The 23,731-nt window shown below is 42.2% G+C and overlaps 2 protein-coding genes across 5 annotated transcripts in view; one reads left to right on the top strand and one right to left on the bottom strand.

The window, feature by feature from the left end:
* The first annotated feature begins 17 nt into the window (after positions 1-17).
* Positions 18-23,731, top strand: part of ASB3 (ankyrin repeat and SOCS box containing 3) — a 92,497-nt gene continuing 68,783 nt past the window's right edge. Inside the window, exons 1-2 of one of the 4 annotated variants that reach the window (XM_058667776.1) lie at positions 18-131; positions 18,051-18,259. In XM_058667776.1, the coding sequence (XP_058523759.1) occupies positions 18,064-18,259 (196 nt within the window). In that variant the 5' untranslated portion in view covers positions 18-131; positions 18,051-18,063. Of the gene's footprint in view, positions 132-264; positions 287-14,418; positions 14,555-17,110; positions 17,379-18,050; positions 18,260-23,731 lie in introns of those variants that run through there. The other 3 variants (XM_058667779.1, XM_058667778.1, XM_058667780.1) reach the window with 3 other exon arrangements.
* On the bottom strand, positions 7,537-14,144 carry CHAC2 (ChaC glutathione specific gamma-glutamylcyclotransferase 2). Its single transcript, XM_004580148.4, has 3 exons — positions 13,730-14,144; positions 9,866-9,901; positions 7,537-8,695 (listed from the first exon to the last, which is right to left on the bottom strand). The coding sequence occupies exons 1-3, from the start codon at positions 13,862-13,864 to the stop codon at positions 8,312-8,314; spliced, it is 555 nt and encodes a 184-aa protein (XP_004580205.2). The 5' UTR covers positions 13,865-14,144; the 3' UTR covers positions 7,537-8,311.

The raw sequence follows: 23,731 nt of genomic DNA, 5'->3' as shown, positions 1-23,731 counted from the left end.
CTGCTCTGGTCGCCGACCACCGTAGTTCACATTTGCGTGTGTGTGTGTGGCGGGGAGGAACCGAATGCGGTCGCCTGTGAGGAACCGAACGCCCGGGGACGCGGCCTGACGAGCGGCGGCACTGCGCGCCGGTGAGTTGTGGAGGCGGCCGCCGCCGGGGGTGGGCGTTGCCTCGAACCCCCGGAGTGGTGCGTCCGGCGAGGTGGACCTGAGGAGTTCTTAGCGGCGGCGATCTGCCCTCCGGCTGCTTTCTTCCTCCCGCGCCCCTTCTCGGGGCGCCCGCCCGGTGAGCACTTTGTCTTTGGCGCGGGAAGCTTCTGTCCCGCCTCTTGGGTGCGGGCTGTGGCTGCCGGCCAGGAGTCCTCGGCGGCTCTGACTGAGGCCGCGCGTTAAAGGACAAACCCAGGCTGGGGAAACTTTGTGTCCCTCGGCGGGAATCCTGCGGGTTGGCCTGCGCGGAGGACACTCGTGAGGGAAGGCGGCTCGGACCTCGCAGCCCTATTGTGTTGTTCACGAGGCTGCTGTGAGGTAGTGATGAGAGGGGAGCCGCGTAGACATCCCCAGGCAGAGGAGAGCCGTGTCCCAGGGACCAGGGGCGGCCGCGAGTAAGAGGAAAGTGGTTGGACAGGAAACGTGAGGGAGGCGGTGTGAGGTGGTCGGGGGGGCCCGGAGACTGACGTGAGCCGCTAGGTCTCCAGTGCAGTGTTTGGTATCTTCAACAAGAAGTCCGCAGGCAGAAGGCCGTGTCAGGAGGGAGGAAGAGATCGGAGCGAGGCGTCTGCCAGCCTCGGTACTCCGGAGATTGCCTGGCAACCACAGGCAGAAGGAAGCCAGACAGAATCGTGGAGAGAAGGGCGCAGGGCGCAGGGCGCAGGGAGCAGCCGTGTTGACCCCTAGGTTTCCACGGCTGTGTAGATCATCCATTTCTGTTGCTCGGTGCTCCCCAGTTTGTGTCCATTTGTTATAGCAGCGCATGGGTTCTGCTACCAGGGCAAGCAAGACACAGGGAGGACCGTTTAGGAGGCTGGTGGCCCTGGAGAAGTGGAGAAATAACCTGATTTGGAATGTTTTTCTAGGTGTAGCATTGTGAGTATGCTGGCGGATGGGGGGATGTTTTGGTCGAACCAGGAAGAGGCAATGAGGATGCCCCGATGCCCCGGTGGTTTTCCCCAGCAGCTGGTGGTGCAGTGTGCTGGGACGCAAAGCAGCACCGTGCGCACTGATGGCATCTAACATGTTTGTTTTACTTTGCATTTTGAAGTGTTTTCAGCCTGAGGTAAAAGTTGTGAGAATTGTTCCAAGAATTCCCAGATCCCCTAACTAGTAATATTTTACTTGAAATGTATGATCTATCACACACCTTTTTACTTTTCAAAATATTTATTTGCTTGTTTAAAATGCAGAGTGACAGAGATAGGGAGAGATGTGGTGATAGGGGGAGGCATTGGGGGAAATCTTCCATCTCGTAGTTCACTCTCCGAATGGCTGCACCAGCAAGGTCTGGGCCAGGGGAGCATCTGCCTGTCGCTGGCAGGGACCCGAGGATGTGGCATCCTTTGTGTTCCCCACCGCTTGCCCCCAGCTCCCCGCCCCTGCGCAGGCACGTGGGTGCATTAACAGGGACCAGGATCAGAAGTGGAACAGTCAGGACTGAAACTGGTGTCTGTATGGGATGCCGGTGCTTGCATGGTTTAACCCACAACACCCTGTCATTGTCCTCATTTCTGTCCCTTTCCTTTTCTTTTTCTTTTTCCTTTCCTCTTCCCCTTCCCTTTTTTTCTTTTTCTTTTTCGGATTTGTTTTACTTTTTGAACGACAAGCTAACAGCGAAAGAGTGACCACGAGATTGAGATTCAGAGAGAAACATTTTTTCCATGCGCTGATTAACTTCGTAAGTGGCTGCAGTGGTCTGGGCTGGGCCAGGTGTCTGGGTCTTCCATATGGCGGGATCTCTTGCTTATTGTTTTTGATAAATCTGTTTTAAGTTCTTTTTTTTAAAGATTTTTTTTCTAATTGCAAAGTCAGATACACAGAGAGGAGGAGAGACAGAAAGGAAGATCTTCTGTCTTCTGATTCACTCCCCAAGCGGCTGCAATGGCCAGTGCTGTGCTGATTCGAAGCCAGGAACCTCTTCCGGGTCTCCCACGTGGGTGCAGGGCCCCAAAGCATTGGGCCGTCCTTGACTGCTTTCCCAGGCTACAAGCAGGAAGCTGGATGGGAAGTGGAGCCGCCAGGACCAGAACCGGCGCCCACATGAGATCCCGGGACATTCAAGGTGAGGACCTCAGCCTCCAGGCCACGCCACCGGATCCTGAAAGGTAGATTTACACAGAGAGAGAGAGAGAGAGAGAGAGAGAGAAAGAGAAAAGGAAAGACAGAGAAAGATCTTCCATCTGCTAGTTCACTCTGTAATGGCCACAGTGTCTTGAGCTGGGCCAATTCGAAGCCAGGGGCCAGGAGCTTCCTCTGGGTCTACCACTTGCGTGCAGGGGCCCAAGGACTTGGGCCTTACTCCATTGCTTTCTCAGGCACATAAGCAGGAAGCTGGATTGGAAGTGCAGCAATTGGAATTCAAACTGGCACCCATATGGGAAGCCAGCGCCACAGACAGAGACAACCTACAATGCCCTTACGCCAGCCCCTCTAAAACAGCTTTTACAATTTATTGGTCCCCATGAAAAATCTGCAAAATCACTATATTTAAAGCCATTGAAACTCTTTACAGCTTCAGCTATTATCCAATCTTAGCTTACTTTTTGCCAGTGTTCCTGGTCTTCCTTCATTCTATTCTTGCACTCCTTTCACTGTTTTCTTGAGATCTTTTTGCTTTTATACAGGCCCTGTCTTGCAGTTCAGTGTTTGGGTTTGGGCCCAGTGCTGTAGCCTAGCTGCCAAAGTCCTCACCTTGCATGTCTTGGGATCCTGTATGGGCACTGGTTCTAATCCCGGATGCTCCACTTCCCATCCAGCTCCCTGCTTGTGGCCTGGGAAAGCAGTTGAGGACGGCCCAAAGCCTTGGGACCCTGAACCGGTGTGGGAGACCCAGAAGCAGCTCTTGACTCCTGGCTTTGGATCAGTTCAGCTCAGGTCAGGCTATTGGGGCCATTTGGGGAGTAAATCAGCAAAAGGAAGATCTTCGTCTCTCCTCTCTCTGTATATCTGACTTTCCAATAAAAATAAATAAAATCTTTAAAAAAACCAATGTTTCGGTTTATTTTCATTTGTACACTCAGAGGAATGAGAAACCATGCCAAAGCCAGTTGTCTTGCTCCCACCAAAATGAGTCCTGAATCCAGATTCGAAGATGACATTGGGAGTGGTCTTGTGTATTTTGGCCAGTTTTCTCCAAATTTCTGTCTTTGGCATAATTTTTTTCCCAGGGTGGAGAACATCATTTGTTTTCTCTCAAATAGTGGGATAGTCTTGAACTTCCTGGTCCAGAGAGTTCCTGTGCCATTCGTGTGCTATTCCGTTCTGAGGAGTGAAAACAAGTTGTCATGTTATTCATTCCACAAATACGGTTTTGAGGTGCTTCCCTAGCTAGTAATGGTAGTATAAAAATGATTTAAGATAAAAGTCAAATTCATCAAAATTTTCATCTGGGAAGGGATTTAGGAATTCTAATTGTATTTGAAAGAGTCAGAGATGATAACCAGAAATTTAGACTTTGAGTAGTTACCTAAAATTTCACTATTGCTATTCGTATGTAATAATGGCAAAATGGACGACACCTCTTCAACTTAACATTTAGAATGCAGTCAGAGATTCTAGAACAGTAATTGCCCTCTTCTCTTAATTTCCTGTAAAGATTGTTTTCCTTGCAGTGGCTCCTTATAATACAATTAATTTTGTGATAATAAAAAAAGAAGACCTCAGAGGATTGATGTTTGCTTTTTGGAAGAAAAATAAAGGGAAGATTTTGAATGATTTTTGGCTAAAATATAGCATGTCTACATAGGTGACAATACCAGTAAATTCTTTTGTATAAGGTATGAGATTATGAATATTAATTTGTTTCTTAGCACACAAAATAGAAGCTGGTAGTCAAAATTCCATGTGTACAATAAAACCTTTGTAGTGGTTTTGCTAAAACTGCATCCTAATAAGAAAATAATAAATTCAAAATGTAGCATAGTCTACATGATAATTAGTCTGTACTTAAAAAAATAAAACGTTGGTGGCTATGTCTCCTGTATAACCGAAGATGTAATGCTACTCTCACATTTTAGGAAAACAATTTTTTTTCAAGTTTGGTCTCCCCTAATATTTTCTAAAAAGTCACTTTTAAAAAAAGTAAATGTTTACTTATTCATTTGAAAGACATAGAATGAGCTAGAGTGCTCAAGCTTTTAATTCCTTGTTCTCTTCCTAGATGCCCACAAGAGCAAGGGCTGTGTCAGGGCAAGCCACGCACCTGGAACTCCTTCCTGGTCTCTTGAGTGAGTGGTGGGGACGCTCTCACCGCTGCCTCTTAGGATGTGGTTAGTAGGAAGCCGGAACTGGGGGCTGAACTGGAACTCTGGTTGTGGATGCTGGCATCCCACCTGCTACTGTAACCACTGGTCAGATTTACTGGCCAGATTTACCGCTAGATTCTTTTATCTTCAGTTGTATGATGCGTTCTAGGTGTGAGTCTTTTTTCATTAATTCTTCATGGTATCTGTGAATACTATTTGTTTACTTCTGGAAGTTTTTCTTCTAGCATTTCCTTATTGTGTTCTGTTTTCTCTTTTCTGTTCAAAATACCACTTAGAAAGATTGTTCCAAATAGAAAAAGCACAAGGAAAAAATTTAAGTAGCTTGGAAGAACATTCTAAGGGACATTTCCTTGACTTTTAGTTCTCTTTTTGAGTTTTGTTTAGTGTTTCAGTCTTTATTTCCATGGTTTCCAGTTGTTCAGTTTTATTAAATTTATTTTTATTTTTAAAATTTATATTTATTTTTATTTGTAAGGGAGATTTACAGAAAGAAGGGGAGACAGAAAGAAAGATCTTCCCCAAATGGTCAAATGGCCAGAAATGAGCTAATCTGAAGTAAGGAGCCAGAAGCTTCTTCCAAGTCGTCCACATGGGTGCAGGGGTGCAGGGACCCAGGCTATCTTCCCTTTCTTTTCCAGACCTTATGTAGGGAGCTGGATGGAAGTGGAGCATCTGGGATACAAATTGGTGCCCATTTGGGGTGATGGCACTAGTAGCTGGAGGTTTAGCCTGTTGAACCATTACTCCTGCCCCAGTGGTTCTGTGTTAATGGATGCCATGTTTTCATGAGCTTCTTTGAGGATAACATTTTTAAGTTAAATTTTTCTTTTTTAAAGAAATAACTGCGTCCTTCAGCCCAGGTGCAATTTTTCATTTTTTTGTGCTTTGGACATTTTTTAAAGCTGTGATTATTTAAATTTTTCTTCTTCTTTTTAAGGATTTATTTATTTTGATTGGAAAGGAAAATTTACAGAGAGAAAGATCTTCCATCCACTGGTTCATTCCCAAAGTGGCTGTAATGGCTGGAGCTGACCTGATCTGAAGCCAGGAGCCAGGAGCTTCTTCCAGTTCTCCCACATGGGTGCATGGTCCCAAGGCTTTGGGCCATCCTCAACTGCTTTCTTAGGCTACAAGCAGATAGATGTGGGACAGCCGGGACACAAACTGGAGCCTATCTGGGATGCTGGTGCTTGCATGTGAAAGATTAGCCTGTTGAGCCCCACTAGCCCCTAAAATTTTTTTTTTTAAGATTTATTTATTTTTATTGGAAAGTCAGTTATACAGAGGAGAGGAGAGACAGGAAGATCTTTTGTACACTAGTTTACTTCTGAAGTATCTGCAATGGCCAGAGCTGCGCCAATCTGAAGCCAGGAGCCAGGAGCCTCCTCCTGGTCTGCCACGTGGGTGCAAGGCTTCAAGGTCTCCAGCTGTCCTTGACTGCTTTCCCAGGCCACAAGCAGGGAGCTGAATGGGAAGCGGGGCCGTTGAGGTGAGAACCAGTGCCCATATGGGATGCCAGTTCTTGCAAGGCAAGGACTTTAACCACTAGGCTACTGCGTCAGGCCCCCCTACATAGCTTTTTTAGGTTTGGAATTGGTATCTAGATGTGATTGGCAAGTTGAAGAGTGTGTTGTTTAGTAGAGGGGAAGTGAACTGTAAGAGTTGTTTTGAACAGCAGAAACGCCTACTTCAAGAAAAATCCCTCCTGTTAGTGACATGTTAAACTTACGCTTTCTGAGTGTAGGGTTTAAGCTTAGGTCTAGGATCCCTAAGACCTCCCACCTAGCCAATATTTGTACTCTGAAGAACACGAGTCTTAGTTCTGCTGGTTCTGGTAATTAGGGTAGAATTTAGGGAAGGGGTTTTGAAACTAACTTTTGGGGGCCCTAAGGTTGGTGTTGTGGTGTGTTGGCTTAAGTTGCTACTTGTAACACCTGCATCCCATTATCTGAGTCCCAGTTTGAGTACTGCTCTTCTGATGAAGCTCCCTACTAATGTTCCTGGAAAGGCAGCTGAAATGACCCAACCCCATGGGCCTGTTCCACTTCTGTGGGAATCCCAGATAGAGCTCTGGGTGGCTGACATGTCCAGCTGTGAGGCTATGGTGCAGTGTGCATCTTTACTTCCAGACTGAGGGTGCACTACCAGTAGAACTCTTGGATGTGTCTTGACAGTGGGATGCTGGACTCTGCCATTGTCCATGCCCGCAATGATAGATTTATGACTCTTTATGACAAACTGTGCTGTTGTAATGATATGGAGGAACTTAGGGGGAGTTCTGGGGAGAGGGTAGGGGAAATCCTAGGGCCTATGGAACTGTATCATAAAATGATAATAATAGGGCCTGATGTGGTAGCCTAGTGACTGAAGTCCTTGCCTTGCACGTGCCAGAATCCCATATAGGTGCAGGTTCTAATCCCGGCAGCCCAGCCTCCCATCCAGCTCCCTGCTTGTGGCCTGGGAAAACCATCAGGGACAGCCCAAACCTTGGGACCCTGCACTTGCATGGGAGAACCGGAAGAAGCTCCTGGCTCTTGGCTTTGGATTGGTGCAGCTTCTGCTATTGTTGCCACATGGGGATTGATGGAAAACTTTCTGTCTCTCTTCCTCTCTGTATATCTGACTTTCCAATTAAAAAAAATATTTAAAAAGATGATAATAACATGAAAAAAATTCACAGGTAATGGAATTAGAAGACATGTTTATTTTGAAGAAAAAAATTTTGAAATTCGCACATAATTTAAATATTATTTATTTGAAAGACACATACAGGGTCTTCTATATTCTGACTCATTCTTCAAATTCCTGTAACAGCTGGGACTTGATCAAGCTAAAACAAGGGAGCAGAAACTCCCACAGGACTCCCGTGTGGTGGGTGGGGTGGAAGTACATAGAGCATCATCTGTTGCCTCTCAGGGCATCCCTGAGCGGGAAGGTGGATCAGCAGCAGGGGTGGACTCAGCCTGTGGCACTGGAGCCAGGGTTCAGGCACTCCACGTGGCCTCTTCACTGCTCCTTCCAGGGCTTACTCCCAAACATAGTTCCCTCATAATATGCATTTTCCATGACCACTTATATATTTGTTTCCATTAATTAGTGATGTCAAAAACATCTTTTTTTCAGCTTTAGTGTTAACAGTAATATAAACGAATGACATTATATCATTAATTCAAGTGATTGTATAATGTAATTTGTGCTCTTTAGTTTGATAAGTTCCCTGCCCTCCACACAACAAAATGCATTTATTCAAAAAAGATCTATATAGAACATTATATTCCAAGGAACATTTTTATGTTAAAAATGCCACTTTTGGCTTAAATTTGAATCTTATTTAATATCCAGATAACAAAGAAATTCACAATCAAGGCTGAAATCTTGTCTGTATTGCTTTTATCTCCATTATTTTCAGCTTGTATATTCTAAACCATGGTTATAAAATCATATAGGATTGTTTTGCAGGCATAATTTTATTTATTGATCATTTAATGTTCTATAACTTCAAAATACTATTGTGACATGGAACAAATGAATTATATTTACTCTGATAAAAACAAGAGCTGAACTGAATCCTTCACTGTATTTTCTAAAGAATTGATTTCTAATGAGTAACTGTTCAATATCATACAATTAGGAAATTATATTAATCTTGAATTTCCCTCTTTGTGTTTCAGATACCTACAGTTAAGGTATAAATTTAGAGGATACCTTAGCCACAACATTAAAAATAATAAGACATTCATGTAAACACATTCCACTTCATATTGCCACTATACATAGAAATTATTATCTGAAGACTAAAAGGTATTGTTTGGAAAAGGTCAGTGATTAGGCGTTTATATGCAGTTGACGTTCTGTTTTCTCTCCAAGCGTTCCTTTACTAATTTTTCCAAAGAGAAAAGATGCTCGTCTGCATCTTCTGGAACAAGGTCCCTCATAGAATTTGCAAGTTCAAAAAGATATTCTGTGTTTCTTCCACTTGGACCAGCTGCATTAAAAATTTGTTCAGCAATGTCTTCCAGTGGTGCAGGACCAAGATAATTAGGGTTATCACATGTTCCAATATATAACAACACACTGAATGGTTTTGTTGTGGGATCTTTTGGGTAGAAATTCACTGTTGTGGTCCTGTAGCCTCCTTTCTCTCTGAAGTCAAGGTATGCTTTTACTTCATTTTCCTTTCCTGCTGGCAGTTTGTAAGCAACACCCCATACACAACCCTGTTAAAAAATGGAAAGAGTACACTATTTAATGTTTATTAGGCTACTTTGTTAAAGATGTTGTGATCTAAGAGAATATCTTGTTTAAAGTGCACTGAAGAGATGCATGTGAAACACTGAAGGAAATCGGCATTTGAAAATACTCAGTATGACAAAAAATAATTTCTGTGTATCATAAGCATACAGTTGTACTTTCTTTTTTTTTTTTTTTTAAAGATTTATTTTATTTTTATTACAAAGTCAGATATACTGAGAGGAGGAGAGATAGAGAGGAAGTGGAGCCGCCGGGACTAGAACCAGTGACCATATGGGATCAAGGCGAGGACCTTAGCCACTAGGCCATGCCGCCAAGCCCCTATACAGTTGTACTTTCAAACATTCTAAAACATTAGGTTTTTTTCTTTAATGAGATGGAGGTGAAAAGTACTTGGTTTTCTTGGTTATTAATTCTACAGAAATAAAATGCTGTTTGTTCACTGGATTGATTAGTAGTTATAGTTAGCTGTTTAAAGCTGTTCTTATAGATGCTTTTCCTATTGTGAAATATGAGTACATTTCCTGTATTTGCTACTTACATGCTATAATTTTAGTGTGTCAAATTTTTTTATTAAGTGGAAGCTTTAATTTCATAATATTAAATTTTGCATCTGCACTCAAGTAAAATAGTTAAAACCACTTACAAAACTGAGGACTGTCAAAAGTTAATTCTTTCTGTTTCCAAAGGAAGCAGCTATTGATAAAATTAAGCAATTCAGAAAGAACTCCTTAGTTGGATTTCCATTGAAAATATTAGACTCCTCACAGATATGCAGGGAGGCTGTAGGGGCCCTCCTTGCTTCTTGCTGGAAGTCTGCCTCAGATCCGTCTCTTTTAATGTCAAAGGAGAACACAGTATTGTTGGTTAACAAAATCGTTGAAAGAACAAACAACAAACAAGACTAAGACCTTTTAGGTTGTATGACTGAACTGCTGTGCACTCAGTCTAGCTTTTCCCACTGGCCTCTTTGCCAGACACAAACAAAACAAGGCAAAGAAACTATAAAATGAAGAAAGCCTGAAAAACACCAGAGTTACAGAGTATAGACATAAGTACAGTTTAAAGTGTCGGTGATAATTCTGAACCAAACTTCGGTGATAACTAAAACTGAAAATAATAATAAAAAAACATACCCCAGGATCTTCCACAAGAGTCACAACTCTTCCAGGCTGTTGTAAAAAGAGATAAAACCATTTTTGAAAATTAGATAAAGTTCTTTAAGTAACTGAGCATTAGCAATTACTTTGGACATGGAACAGTATAACTGTATTTGCTCAAAGAAGCATCCTTTTTTTAAAAAAGCCTTTACTTATAAAGTTTAAACTGAATTATGAGAATTTACCTTATACACTGTCAGTCTCTTAAAGATTTTCTGTGATGTGCAAATCTTAGGTATATTATGTCCACTGAAAATGGTAAATTAAAAACCACACAGCAATGTTTGCCTTAAGTGAAAGGCAAATGGAAGCATCAAGTATAAGTAAAATTCGTGTTATTTCTCTTGGAAAACAAATTGTTATAGTTTTATTGGGGTTATTTTCCTGAAAGGAAGGTTTTTTTTCCTTTATTTTTTTTTTTCTTTTGAACAAGATTATCTGGAGGGGTTGGTATAGTTACATTGCTAAGCCAGTCCCTCTATAGTTTGATTATTCAAATCTCAGAATTTACAAAACAGACTCAACAAAAATAAGAATTTTATTTGAATGTGATTTTTCACAAATCAAGTAGAAAGTACTACAATTTCAAAAATAAACATGTTTAATATAAGAGACAATTATGAATATTTGCTAAACTTCCAGATTTTCCAAATGAGAAGTATTACTCACAACCCAGTGAAAATGCCCATGATGGGTCATATTTCAAAACATTCTCCATTCCCATTCATATTGAAAGATATTTTTTTAGTTTCAAAAACAAAAAAAACATTTAAGTGCCTTTACACATTTACAATGTTTTTCACAACATATGTCATGTGCAACTTAAGCTTTTTAGAAAATACTTCCAAGTCAGATTTATTAATAGCAATATATATTAATAGTGTCCATAATTCACATTTATTTCTTCATAAGCCCAGATACCAGCTATTTCCCCCTTAAAATAATTTCCTGCACACACCTTGTTTTCTGTTCTACCTGCCACCACCAAAGTCCAAGACTTCACTACCTTTCTTGTTCCTCTCAACAATGACTAGTGAGCACCTAAGTAAGTGGAACTCAACTATGCAAACAAAAGTACATGATAAGTGCTGGAGGGGAAATGAACAAAACAAGCAATTAGAGTTCAGGGAAAGAACTGCTAACTCCACTTTGGGGGTGAATCAAAGACTACAGATGGCACAGGCAATGCATCTCTGGAAAGAACAGGGGAGGACTATTGGGCACCCATATATAAATGTTTGTGAATTATAGAAAGTGGAAAGAAATCAGTAAGGTTTGCAGTTAACTTTTCTTTTTTATTTTTTTTAAAGATTTATTCATTTTATTACAGCCAGGTATACAGAGAGAAGGAGAGACAGAGAGGAAGATCTTCCGTTCTATGATTGACTCCCCAAGTGAGCCGCAACGGGCTGGTGCGCGCCGATCCGAAGCTGGGAACCAGGAACCTCTTCCAGGTCTCCCACATGGGTGCAGGGTCCCAAGGCTTTGGGTCATCCTCAACTGCTTTCCCAGGCCACAAGCAGGGAGCTGGATGGGAAGTGGAGCTGCCGGGATTAGAACCGGCGTCCATATGGGATCCCGGTGCGTTCAAGGCGAGGACTTTAGCTGCTAGGCCACGCCGCCGGGCCCAGGTTTGCAGTTAACTTTTCAAAGGATTTTCAGTCTATTCTGTGGTGTATCATAACCTTGAAAAAGTCAAAGCCGAGGAATAAACTAATTGCACCCTAAGTTGTTCCTTAGTGTGTAATATGGTATCTGTGGGAAAAATGCAGAACCTGTTTGTCTTTTTTAGTCTAATTAAACTTTAATTTCTCCCTAGAGAAATGCAGGTTCTGCATTTTTCCCACAGATATCGTATTATACACTGAAGAAATAAGCCTAACATTTGTATATTAAAATGGTGTATTTCTGATTACTAACTTACTACTGAGGCATGTTGTAAAAAAACAGGTGTTTTTAAAAATATATCCTGACTTGTCATTCCTCTAATGTGTCAGCAATTCTAGGAACCTTTTGTTTGTCAAACAGGTATTATTTATATAAGGTTAGGACTGCATTTAATGTGAAGTAAAATTATCATTTTTTTTGTAATAGAACAGTAAAAAATGTTTAGTATTTAATTTTTCCTTTAATTTTCTTGGGTGGATTCTTTGAACAAAACTTAGGTGTAAAGCAGCCAATGTACATTTCCTTTCTAAATTTCCATTCTAATACATCAGTAAAATGCAGAGAGGTACTAGCTTTTTGGTTCCCTTCTCCTTTGAAAGAATCCTGTACTGTCATGTTGACAGTTTTTTTTAAATCTTTCTTGAAGCATGCACCTCTCAGTGTTCTATGTAACAAACATCTTATGTTTTGGTTAAGACTACAGTAGTAAAATGTGCTTTTATAACCATATACATAAATATTCACTAGTCATTGAAATTGGAACCTGGGCTAAGGTTGTTCTCTTCAGAATGCCTCTATCAAAACAGATAAAAATCATTTTAGTTTAGTTCTTTACTATCTTGAGTATGGGTTTAAATATATCCTGAAGATAATTGAGCCAATGGCTTTTTTTTTTTTTTGGCCCATAAATGTGCATTTGCCCTAAGCCAATATCTCCAGCATCCCCTTTTCAAGTCATCTCATCTGCCGGCATCCCAGTGGGCAAGTTACTCTGCCCTAAAGCCAAATTCTTTCTTGACCAACTGTAGTTGAGGCAGAATGGTTTCTAACTCACAGTTTAATTCTCTTTATGAGTATGTTCCAAGTATTTTAAAGACTTTTTACTTCTTCCCCTTTGCATGACTGCAGGCGTTGTCTTTGGAATTAGCCCTGTTTTCTTCCTGCATCTAATTGCTGGCATTTTAGGTAGTATTTTTGGGCTAGTATTAATTTCTTTTCTAAAACCAATAATGAAGTACGTGTAAATCCTTGGATTATGTTAGAAACATACAAGCAATAAGAAAAAAATTGTACTTCTCTGAAAGGAGCTTAAATAAGTTATCAAAATTCTTAGCACAAGTTTGAGTTTCTTTACGGTTTGTTTTGTAGTCAGTACAAAGTTGATGTGCATAAGCAATAAACTGCTACTAATTTTTTGGAACACTTGTTTGAGAAAAATGGCATACAAAGTACGAATGACTGAAAACTGTATCAAAGAATTTACAGGTCACATTTCTGATTTTAAAAAATCTTGGAGAAAGGATATGAAAATAATGTTGGTATGGCACTGTGTTACTCTTGTAACAGGCCAGGAACTTCATTCAGCTAAGTTAATACCTGACAATACAAGCGACTAGAGTGAGCTTAGCAATCGGAGAGCATTTTGGAAGCCAGTTCTTCGATTAACTTAGGTGTTATAAAATAACATCTTTAGAAAGATACACTGAAATGCTGGAAGTAACAAGCATGTTTAAATTGAAACTAATCAAAGTCGGCCAGCATGCAGACTTGTCAACAAATGTAATTGCTAGGACGCTGAATTTGCAAGTTGATCTTAATAGTTCACTTCCTTAAGTAACACGAAAACCATGTCACGGCCAGTATTTTTTTAATTTTTCTTTCTTTCTTTTTTTAATTGGCAGAGGCTGCCAAGAGATGGAGTCCCCTCCCAGAACATGAGCCTTGTTCTGTGGCTGTGTCTTCTGTCTCCCTCAATAAACTAGCCACTGGCATCTTAAGGGTCTTCGGAGGGGTGCGGGGCGGGTGGCCGAGGGAGATGCCCGGGGCAAACAGAGTCAGCCCCCAGCCCACGTGATCGGCCACCAGAAGGTGCAGGGGGTGTGGGTCCTGTGGGCCCGGAGGAGGGGGACGCACTCGGGGCATCTAGTGTAGGGGATCTGGCTAGTGCCTCACCTTGCCGGGGACCCCACGGTGGTCCGTGCTGCCCTGCCAGAAGCGCCTGCTGTAGTCTGTGATGTATCCGACCAGCTTGTCCTGGTAGGGAAAGTCCACCTTCCAGATCAGGGACCCGTAACCAAAAACCCACATCTTTTCCTCGCGCCCCTGTCGCAGTGACAGTCGATCCTTGGCCGAGGTCTCTGCGACCCGCCAGACACTGCAGCCTCGGGACGCTAGTAACCGGCTGCACCGGGCGCAGGCGCGGTGGCCACACAGCTGCTGGGGCGCAAGGCACCCTGGGATTGTAGTTCAAGGAACGTCTTCCGACTGTTTCAGTAAGCTTCGTCTTATTTCTTTGCTAAGGATTAGAAAGCATTGACGTTCTGTATGCTAAGCAACGGAGTCTTCTGCGGCCCCTTTAAATCACCGGAACCTTCTGGGTCGCGTGTGAGCAGGACTACAATACCCATAGCCCCTTTTGGGGAGTCCGTGGCTGTGCCATTGGCTGTGCGCCTTTGTGCGTCAGGAGGGGAAGTCGAAAAAGGGCAGGAGTTGGAGCGCTGCTGTCCAAATAGAAGACACTCAGCGGCAGCGCTGTAGCCAGTTGAAACACATTTGTTCCTCTTCAAGAATTGGGGTTCTGTGCACGAAACGGAAGGGCTCAGTTTGAAAATGTGCTCACACGTGACGTTTTGTACCTTTCTTTCCTAACCTCTTTACGCCTCAAGTAATAGAAAATTTACGGAAGTCTTACACATATCAAAAAGCAGCTTACTTTGCCGGAAAATGTTTCAAATTTAAGTTCTATGTGCAAAATCTTATTTATCTTTAGTATCCTCAGTAACTCAGAAAAGAGTGATTAAAGTTCTTGGGTGTTAGTTATAGACTTGGAAATGAGCTGGAGAACCTAGTGAAATTGCAAAATTTGGGATGTATTTGCTTTTTTTCGGGAGGGGGAACTTTGTATCACCGTGAGTTTCTCTAAGAAGTTCTAAAGAGGGTAAGGTCTGCTCTTCAGAGCCATTGCTCCGAAAGTATTCGTTAGGAAGCTCATTTGGATCATCCTGGCTACGTTGGTGTAATGCAAAATCAAGCTTCACAAAGGGCTTGTTCTTTCTTGAAGATTTGTTTCGTGGTCTTTACCTATCTAAAACATTGAAGGTCGGAGGGTACTGTTTATACCTGTAAAAAAGCAATCAGAAGGAAGCTGCTACAAAGAAAAACTGAGTGAAAAGTAACCTGGCCTTTTCATATTTTCTGTAAGTTGTAGTCTCACATAATCTGCCATACTTGGAAACATACAGAAAAGTTAGAAAAAGAGATCGTAATCACAATTACTAGACCTTTTATAGATATAATAACTCATATATTGCCACAGTTGCTTAACTTTCTTTTGGTCTGTACACATACATACACACATTTACATTTTTAATTTTCAAGATTTGTTTATTCACTTGAAGGCAGAAATAAAGAGAGGTCTTCCATCCACTGGTTCACTCCCCATATTGCCACAGCATTGAAGCTGGGCCAGTCTGAGCCTGGAGCTGCTTGCAAGTGTCCCTTGTGGGCCATCTTGCGTTTCCTTCCCAGGGCCGTGAGCATGGAGCTGGATTCTAGGTGGAGCAGCCAGGCTCAGACCAACACCAATATGCCAAGCCAGCACTGCGTGTGGCAGCTTTATTAGCTAGGCCACAGTGCTGGCCCCTTATCTCTATATACTTTTAAAACCAAAAACATCTGAAGTTGATGTGTTGCATTTTATTGGTGTACACTTCTACATGTATCTTTTACGAGTAAGGGTGTTTTTCTAATGACCACAATGCCATTATCACTAATAAAATCAGTAATTTCATAAAGCAAATGTTTATTGCGTTTCTAAATTTCACCCTTTCTCCCACCAATCTGAGATTCAGTTGTTCAATTTGCTTGGTTGACTCTGACATCTTTTAGTCTAGAAGGTTTTTGTAAAAGGAAAAATCTTAGGGATTTATGTTTATTAGTTGTTAATAGGGTTTGAATATTCCCCTGTTACAGTGCATTTCTTTTTATCTCTTCTTCCCTTAAGTTAAAAAATATTGCTGGTCTTGAATTTTTCCAGGCTTGTGCCTATTATTTTGGATTCATGAACATTCTTTATAACTAAGAGAAAAACCAGTAAAATTGGAAAGGGGATTATACCTGGATGGTGTTTTTAATGTTTTTAGGTATTCCTGTGCTGGTGTGTATACATGTTTTCTACATAGAAACATTTCTGGTATTAAATATTCATAAGTTGAAGCAAAGTGTATAATTTGCTGCTTTGCAAAACTTAGCTTAAACTTAGTGCAAAACTTAGTGCAATTTTCTTAGCTACAAGTTAGTAGGATCCAAAAGTATACTTTATCATTTATAGTCCTCCACTGTTTGGCCTCCTCCTACTCTGTAACCTCGTTTTCCTTCTGTTCTTTATTTACTTAATTGACAGATTGATTTTCTTGCTGCTCTCACTTTTGCTTGTTTATCGCCATGGTTTTGTCTTTCCTTCTGCCTAGGAACTCTGTACCAATGAGGTCTGATTTTTGAATCTTCCCTGTCCTTTAATGCACAGTACACATCCTTTTCTGAACTGAAGCAGTTTCTCCTTTGGATTCTGTGACTCCTCATATGTTCTTCTCTTATGGTAGTTTATATTTTTTTCTAAAGATTTATTTGTTTATCTGAGTCTTCAGAGAGATGGAGGGTGAGCCAGAGACGGGAGAGAAGAGGGAGAGATCTTCCATCAACTGGTTCATTTCCCAAATGGCTGCTTTGACTGCACTGGTCTGATCTGAATGAAACCAGGATCCAGGAGCTTCATCCAGGTCTGCTACATGGCGCAGGAGCCCAAGAAGCACTTGGGCCATCTGAGCTGCTTTCTGAGGCGCGTTAGTAGGGAGCTGGGTCAGAAGTGGAGCAGCTGGGACATCCCATATGGGATGCCTGCGTTGCAGCAGCTTTATCTTCACCACAGCATCAGTCCCCAGTACTTTCTATTTTCTACTTTATGTCACTTTGTATTTATCATTTCCATGAGACTGCACACAGCTTAATGTAGAAGCTATACCTTTGTCATCTTTGTGGACTTCCCATTGCTAATCATTTAAGTTGGTGCTCAATAATAGCTAGTTGAATAATTAAGGGTTTGGTAACCAATGTTTAAACATAGTAATGGACTACTTGATGTTATTAGAATAATCCATAGGTAACATTAAGGATTTGGTTTGCTGTCCAGTCAGTATATTTAATTATAGCATTATAGTTAAAGGTGAACAAGGGTTTATTTACTTTAGCTAATGCCATATGGTTCTTCCAATCTCTTTCCTCAAACTGTTTTTTATAGCTTATTTAAAAATAGATCTACAATGCTTTTCAGCTGTATTGGGCATATATGTTGACATTTCCTGAACCAGCTCATAAGATTATTGGAAAAACTAAGAGGAGTGGCCTGGGCGTGTTACTGAGAAGGACTCTCTGTTAAGGAGTGACTTTACATGAGAATTCTGAATCTCCACTCAACTGGTTTCATGGTGTTAATAACGAGAAGTTAGCTTTGTGAGGCAGGCATATGCTGAGAACTGTACTGGATGCTGGTTGCCCGGGAATTTGAAATAGCTTTGAGGGAGAGGATAACTAGGGCAGAACTGCTGTGAGGAACTTTTTTTTTTTTTTTGGCTGAGTAAAAAGGAAAGCAGAGCCCATCTCGTTATGGTGTAGTTGCTTGATTACAGTGTATTTAGTCATTGGAACTATTTCATTAAGAATGAAGAACCTGTGTGTTTATTGCATTCCTGAAAGGACCAGAAGGTGCTGGATAACTAGAACAACTGTGTATCTTTATTCTCAATACATGACTTTTACTCTTTATGGTCTTTTAGGTTTAGCTTTTGCCTGTGGAAGGCTGTGCTGTGGGGGCTGAGCTTTGCTGGTAGATCAGCCTCTAACACAGTGCGCCTTGGAGATCAGCTGAGGCCTTCAGCTTCTTGTCAGTGGAGCGCTCAGGAATGTACCTTGGTGGAAGGTGAACAGTACAGAAACCTGCTAGAAAGAGCTGATTAGACATTTCCAGAGGAGGAAGGATAAATACTTAATACTCCTTTGCTGCTTTAGAGAGCATTCCAAGCAGTCCTAATTTGCCATACTGAAAGACTTCCTGATCTAAACTCTGGCAGGTGCCGTGGTATGATAGTCCCCTCTTCCTGCTTTGGGCTCTTCTTTTCCAGTCGTGTGAGAGTTGCTAGACAGGTCCACTGATGTTAGCTTCTCAGAGTACAATGGCATTTTACTGACTGAAGTATTATCTTTCTGTCTTGTTTTGCAGACTGGTCCAAAGAATGGATTTTACAGAGGCTTACTCGGACACATGTTCTACAGTTGGGCTTGCTGCCAGGGAAGGCAATATTAAATTATTGAGGAAACTACTCAGAAAGGGTCGCAGTGTCGATGTTGCTGATAATAGGGGATGGATGCCAATTCATGAAGCAGCTTACCACAACTCTGTAGAATGTTTGCAGATGTTAATTCATGCAGGTAAAGTAAATTCCAGGGACGGAAGGTTGTGCCAATGTGCTGGATGCCTAAAACATACAAAGATGACAGTTCATCTGTATTAACAGCAGTATTTGTTTCCCTTTCTGTAATTACAGACAACTGTCCTATTAATTAAATTTGTTGTATTTATTTGAGAGACAGAGAGAGGAAGAGAATGAGTGCTTTACTCCCCAAATGTCCCTAATGGCTGAGGCTGGCCCAGGCGGAAGCAGGGTCCTAGAAGCCCCATCCAAGTCTTGAAAGTGAGTGGCAGGTACAGAATTACTGCCCATCACCTGCTGCTTCCCAGGATGTGCATTTTCAGGAAGTGGAATCAGGAATAGAGCTGGGACTTGAATCCAGTTATTCCAGTAAGGGATATGGGCATCTCAACTTCTAGGCCGTATGCTTGCCCCAAGCTACTTTTTAATAAAGATTTATTTATTTTTATTGAAAGTCAGATATACAGAGAGGAGAGACAGAGGGGAAGATCTTCTATCTGTTGATTCACTCCCCAAGTAGTCGCAATGGCCAGAGCCGCACCAATCCGAAGCTAGGATCCTAGAGCCTCTTCAGGGTCTCCCATACTGGTGCAGGGTCCCAAGGCTTTGGGCCGTCCTCTGCTGCTTTTGCAGGCTACAAGCAGGAAGCTGGGTAGGAAGTAGGGCTGCTGGGGTTAGAACTGGTGCCTATATGGGATCCCGGTGCGTGTCACTAGGCTACCACACTGGGCCCCTGCGCCAAGTTATTAAGGATGACAAGATTATCTTTCCAGGGTTACACCAGCATGGTATACCAACTGGATTTCTCCATGTAAGTGTTGTCCTGGAACAGGGTAGATTCACTGTCTTTTGCTTCCTGTCACATTCTATGATGCTGGTTTTTGAGAGGGGAAGGGCTTTATTGCTGGTCATTGTGGGAGCAGAACCACAACTGAAACCTGCCGTCCTGGCTGAGGATGACGGCATGTTGGGGAAAGGTTATTGATATAGATAGGAGGCAGCAGATGTACAGAAGTGCTGATAAAACAAGTTCTGCTTGAAGGGGTTTGGAATCAATCAGGTCAGAATAGGGTTAACATGTTTGATCACCTGTTCTTCCTGACACACCAGGAACTTGGAGGGAATCTCATGTCATTGTCCTTTATATGGAAGTTCTTGTATTATGGGAATGTGTTTTCTGGTTTATCGAAAATTCCTGCTTCCACATGAAATGAGAATTCAAAACAGAGGCATAAATACAGTGATAGAGAAAATAAATTCCACCTAGCAAGGAATACCTATCATTTGAGGGCCAAAGAGATGCTCACAACGAAAAGGGGAGAAGCTGGGACAAGGGTACAGTAGCTGACAAGAACTCTCTGTCTTCCCTTTGTGGGGTGGACGTGGTTCTTCAACTGAATGTACAAATTGGGTGGGGTTTGGGCAGGTCTTACCGTGCTTAAGGTTTTCTGGAAATTTTATGGCATCTTTGTGTAGAGTTTAACTTTTTTTTTTTTTTTTTAGAAAATAAGTTAGTTGCTTTTTTGAAAGAATGAGAGAGAGGGAATGCACACTCACATGTACCATTGAAGGAGAGAGAGAGAGAGAAAGAGAGAAAATATGCACACATGTACCATTGATAGCTTCCTTTTGCAGGTTGACTCCCAAAAATAAAAAATGACTGGGCTAGGCCAAAGCCCTGAGCTTGCTCCGGGGCTCCTAAAGAGGTGGTGGGAACCCAAGTATGTGGGCCATCTTCTGCTGCTTCTCCTAGGCTGTTACTAGGGAACTGGACTGGAAGTGGAGCAGCTGGAATTTGAATTGGAACCCACATGGGGTGCTGACATTGCAGGCTAAGACTTTACTTAGTATGCCACAGCCCTGACCCCTGGAGTCTAATTTCTACATGGCCATCCTGGCATCTGTTTCTTCCCAGTCCTGGATGAGATGCAGATGCATCATGGGAAAGTGGGTGCACTAAATTGTCATGCAATGGAGTGGAGTGGGAAAGTGTCTCAGCTCATTTATTCCTTTCCAACTCCCTGTCCTAGTCACATGTGCCTAGCATGCTTTTTTTAATTTTTAAAATTTTTATACAGCTTTTAGGATTTACTCATTTGTTTGAAAGAATTTACAGAGAGAGGGTGGAAAGTCAGAGAGATATTCCATCTGCTGATTCACTCCCCAAAGGCTGCAATGGCTGGATCTGGACTGATCGGAAACCAAGAACCAAGAGCTTGTTCTGGTCTTCTGTGTAGGTGGCAGGGTCCCAAGGACTTGGGCCATCATTTGCTGCTTCCCCAGGTATATTGGTGGGGAGTTGGATTGGAAGTGGAACACTTGAGGCTTGAACTGGACCCCAATATGGCATGCCAGTGTTTCAGGTAGCAGCTCTACCTGCTACATCACTAAGCAAGTTCAAGCCTATTTTTATTAACTGAGCCAGAGGATATAGCAAAATTACTTTACAGTTATAACTTAAATTATGTAATATTTTTAAAAGATAGATTTATTTATTTGAAAGGGAATGTTAGAGAAGGAAAAAGGTCTTGTGTCCAGTGTATCACTCCCATATGCCTGTAACAGCTGGTGCTAAGCTGGACTGGCCAGGTACCAGGAACTCCATCTGCATCTCCCATGTGGGTGGCAGGTCCCAGGTCTTTGCGCCATCTTCTGCTGCTTTCCCTTGCATATCAGCAGGAAGTTAGGTTGGAGTGGAGCACCTAATAGGATGCCTACACTAATAGGATGCCTGCATCATTTCAACTGGTTGCTTAACTTGATGTCAAGAGTGCTATGGCCAACATCCCTACTCCTGACCCCTGACTGTCCCATCACATGTAGTGGTTGTTGATCATGTTTATTTTTACTTCCATTTCCAAACAGAAGGTCGCCTACTAAAACCGATTGATGTGACTGTTTTGTTTGAATTAGTCTTTTAAAATTCTTGCCAATTTCCTAGTTATTTGGGTTATATGTTTTCTGAGGATTCTGTAAAGCATGAACAAAATACCTGCCTTCCGTACTGCTTCTATTTTTGTTGGGAGAGACATAAATGCCTAAACAATTAAAGAAAAAAATTTAAAATACAGAAGTGCTTTTGGAGAAAATAAAACTGTGATGGCAAAGAGAGCATTAATATGCTGTTGTAGGTCTCTTTGGAACTGTGTGGAGTTGCTTCACCCTTGCATCTTGGGATTGACCTTAGTAGGCTAGGTAAGTCAGTAGGTACTGCACATCAGTTCTACAGACTGGGCTGTTTCCCTCTCAGGGTTAGTTAAACATTAGCCAACACACTGCTGAGTTGGAAAGATTGGGAAGGAAACTAAGGGTGATTGAGTGCTGCTCTGTTAGCAGTCATTGTGCCAAATATTGGATGTACAGACTTGTCTATTACATACAAAGCTAACATTAGGGGTCGTTTTAGCCTCATTTCATTAGTGAAAGGGTCAAAGCTGAGAAAAGCTGACTTGACACGAGTTGTGAATGAATGATTTTGATTTGGATGCATTGCTCTAATTCTAAAGCCCTCTCCTACAATCATACAGTATGTCTAATATTAATTGAAGTAGATGTTTAAGTATATAGTTAATTTTATTTATTTACTTACTACTTTTTAATTTGAGCGACAGAAAGAGCTCTCATCTGATGTCCCATTCCCCAGATTCCCGTACAGCAGAGCTGGCCCAGGCTGATGCCAGATGGAGCTCAATTTTGTTTTCCTACATGATTGCCAGGAACCCAAGTGCTTGAGCCTACTGCCTCCCAGAGTTTGCACTGGAGGGAAGGGAAGTTGGAAGCAGACCCAGGCATTCTGACATGGAGTGAAGAAGTATCTTGTGCAGAGTGCCTGCTTTGAACTTTTAATGTTACTTTTCTTTTTTTTTTTTTAAAGATTTATTTACTTTATTACAAAGTCAGATATACAGAGAGGAAGAGAGACAGAGAGGAAGATCGTCCGTCCGATGATTCACTCCCCAAGTGAGCCGCAATGGGCCGGTGCTGCGCCGATCCGATGCCGGGAACCAGGAACCTCTTCCGGGTCTCCCACGCGGGTGCAGGGTCCAAAAGCATTGGGCTGTCCTCTGCTGCTTTCCCAGGCCACAAGCAGGGAGCTGGATGGGAAGTGGAGCTTCCGGGATTAGAACTGGCGCCCATATGGGATCCCGGGGCGTTCAAGGCGAGGACTTCAGCTGCAAGGCCACGCCGCCGGGCCCTAATGTTACTTTTCAATGAATTCTTGAAGTACTATTATATTTGGGTAAATAAGAAGGGATTTACTATGGGAATTGATTTATGTAATTATGAAAGCTGATAGGTCCCAGGGTATGTGGTCTTTCAAAACCAGAGAACTTACAGGGTGGTAGTATAATTCAGCCTGAGTCCAAAGGCCTGAGAACCAGAGGAACCAGTGGTGTAACTCTTTATCAGAGATCACTGATGTAAGTCCCTGTGCTCGAAGGTCTAAAAACTGGGAGTTTTAATGCCTAAGAATAGATACATATTCTAGTTCAAGGAGAATTCTCCCTCCATCTTCCTGTTCTGTCTGGCCCTAAATGATTGCATGGGTTCTGGTTCACATTTCATGAGGACAGGTAATTATTATTCAGTCTCCTGATTCAACTGCTAATTTATTTGTTAAATATCCTTATTGGTACACTCAGAAACAATGCTTTAGAATCAGTCTTATGGATCTGGCGCCATGGCCTAGCGGCTAAAGCCCTTGCCTTGAACATTCCAGGATCCCATAGGGTGCCGGTTCTAATCCGGCAGCTCGATTTCCCATCCAGCTCCCTACTTGTGGTCTGGGAAAGCAGTCAAGCGTGGCCCAATGCCTTGGGACCTTGCACCAATGTGGGAGGTTCCTGGCTCCTGGGTTTAGATCGGCGAAGCACCAGCTATTGCGGCCGCTTGGGGAGTGAATCATCAGATGGAATATCCCCCTCTCTATCTCTCCTCTTCTCTGAATATCTGACTTTGCAATAAAAAAGAATCCATCTTAAAAATCCAGGGCAGTTCATTAACCATAACGGGAGTAGGCATGTAGCTTGGTGGTTCAGACACTTGTGTCCCATCCACATCATAGTACCTGGGTTCGATGACTGCCTCTGGCTCCCGCTTGCAGCTTCCTGCAGTGCTGATGACAAGAGTAATTAGATTTCTGCCACCTGTGTGGGAGACCTGGCTTGGCTTCCAGGTTTGGCCTTGGCCCAGGTCCAGCCATGTGGACCTTTGGAGTGAACCAGTGGATGAGAGCTCTTTTTCTCTCTGTTGCTCTCTCTGCCTCTCAGAAAAGCAAAAAAAACCCTGAAAAAAATCCCCTAAAAATCAGCCTGGATTTAGCCATCCTATATATACCAAGTTAAAGTACTGGTAGATATTGCTGAATTATATACTTAATGAATCAAGACTGTCTTGATTATGAAAGAAGTTATTTTAATCAAAGTGGAGACTTAGATTGCATTAGCTCTTTTTTTTTTTTTAAAGATTT

This window comes from Ochotona princeps, chromosome 8 (assembly GCF_030435755.1).
Source record: "Ochotona princeps isolate mOchPri1 chromosome 8, mOchPri1.hap1, whole genome shotgun sequence".
Taxonomy (NCBI): domain Eukaryota; kingdom Metazoa; phylum Chordata; class Mammalia; order Lagomorpha; family Ochotonidae; genus Ochotona; species Ochotona princeps.
This window is presented reverse-complemented; position numbering and strand designations above follow the sequence as displayed.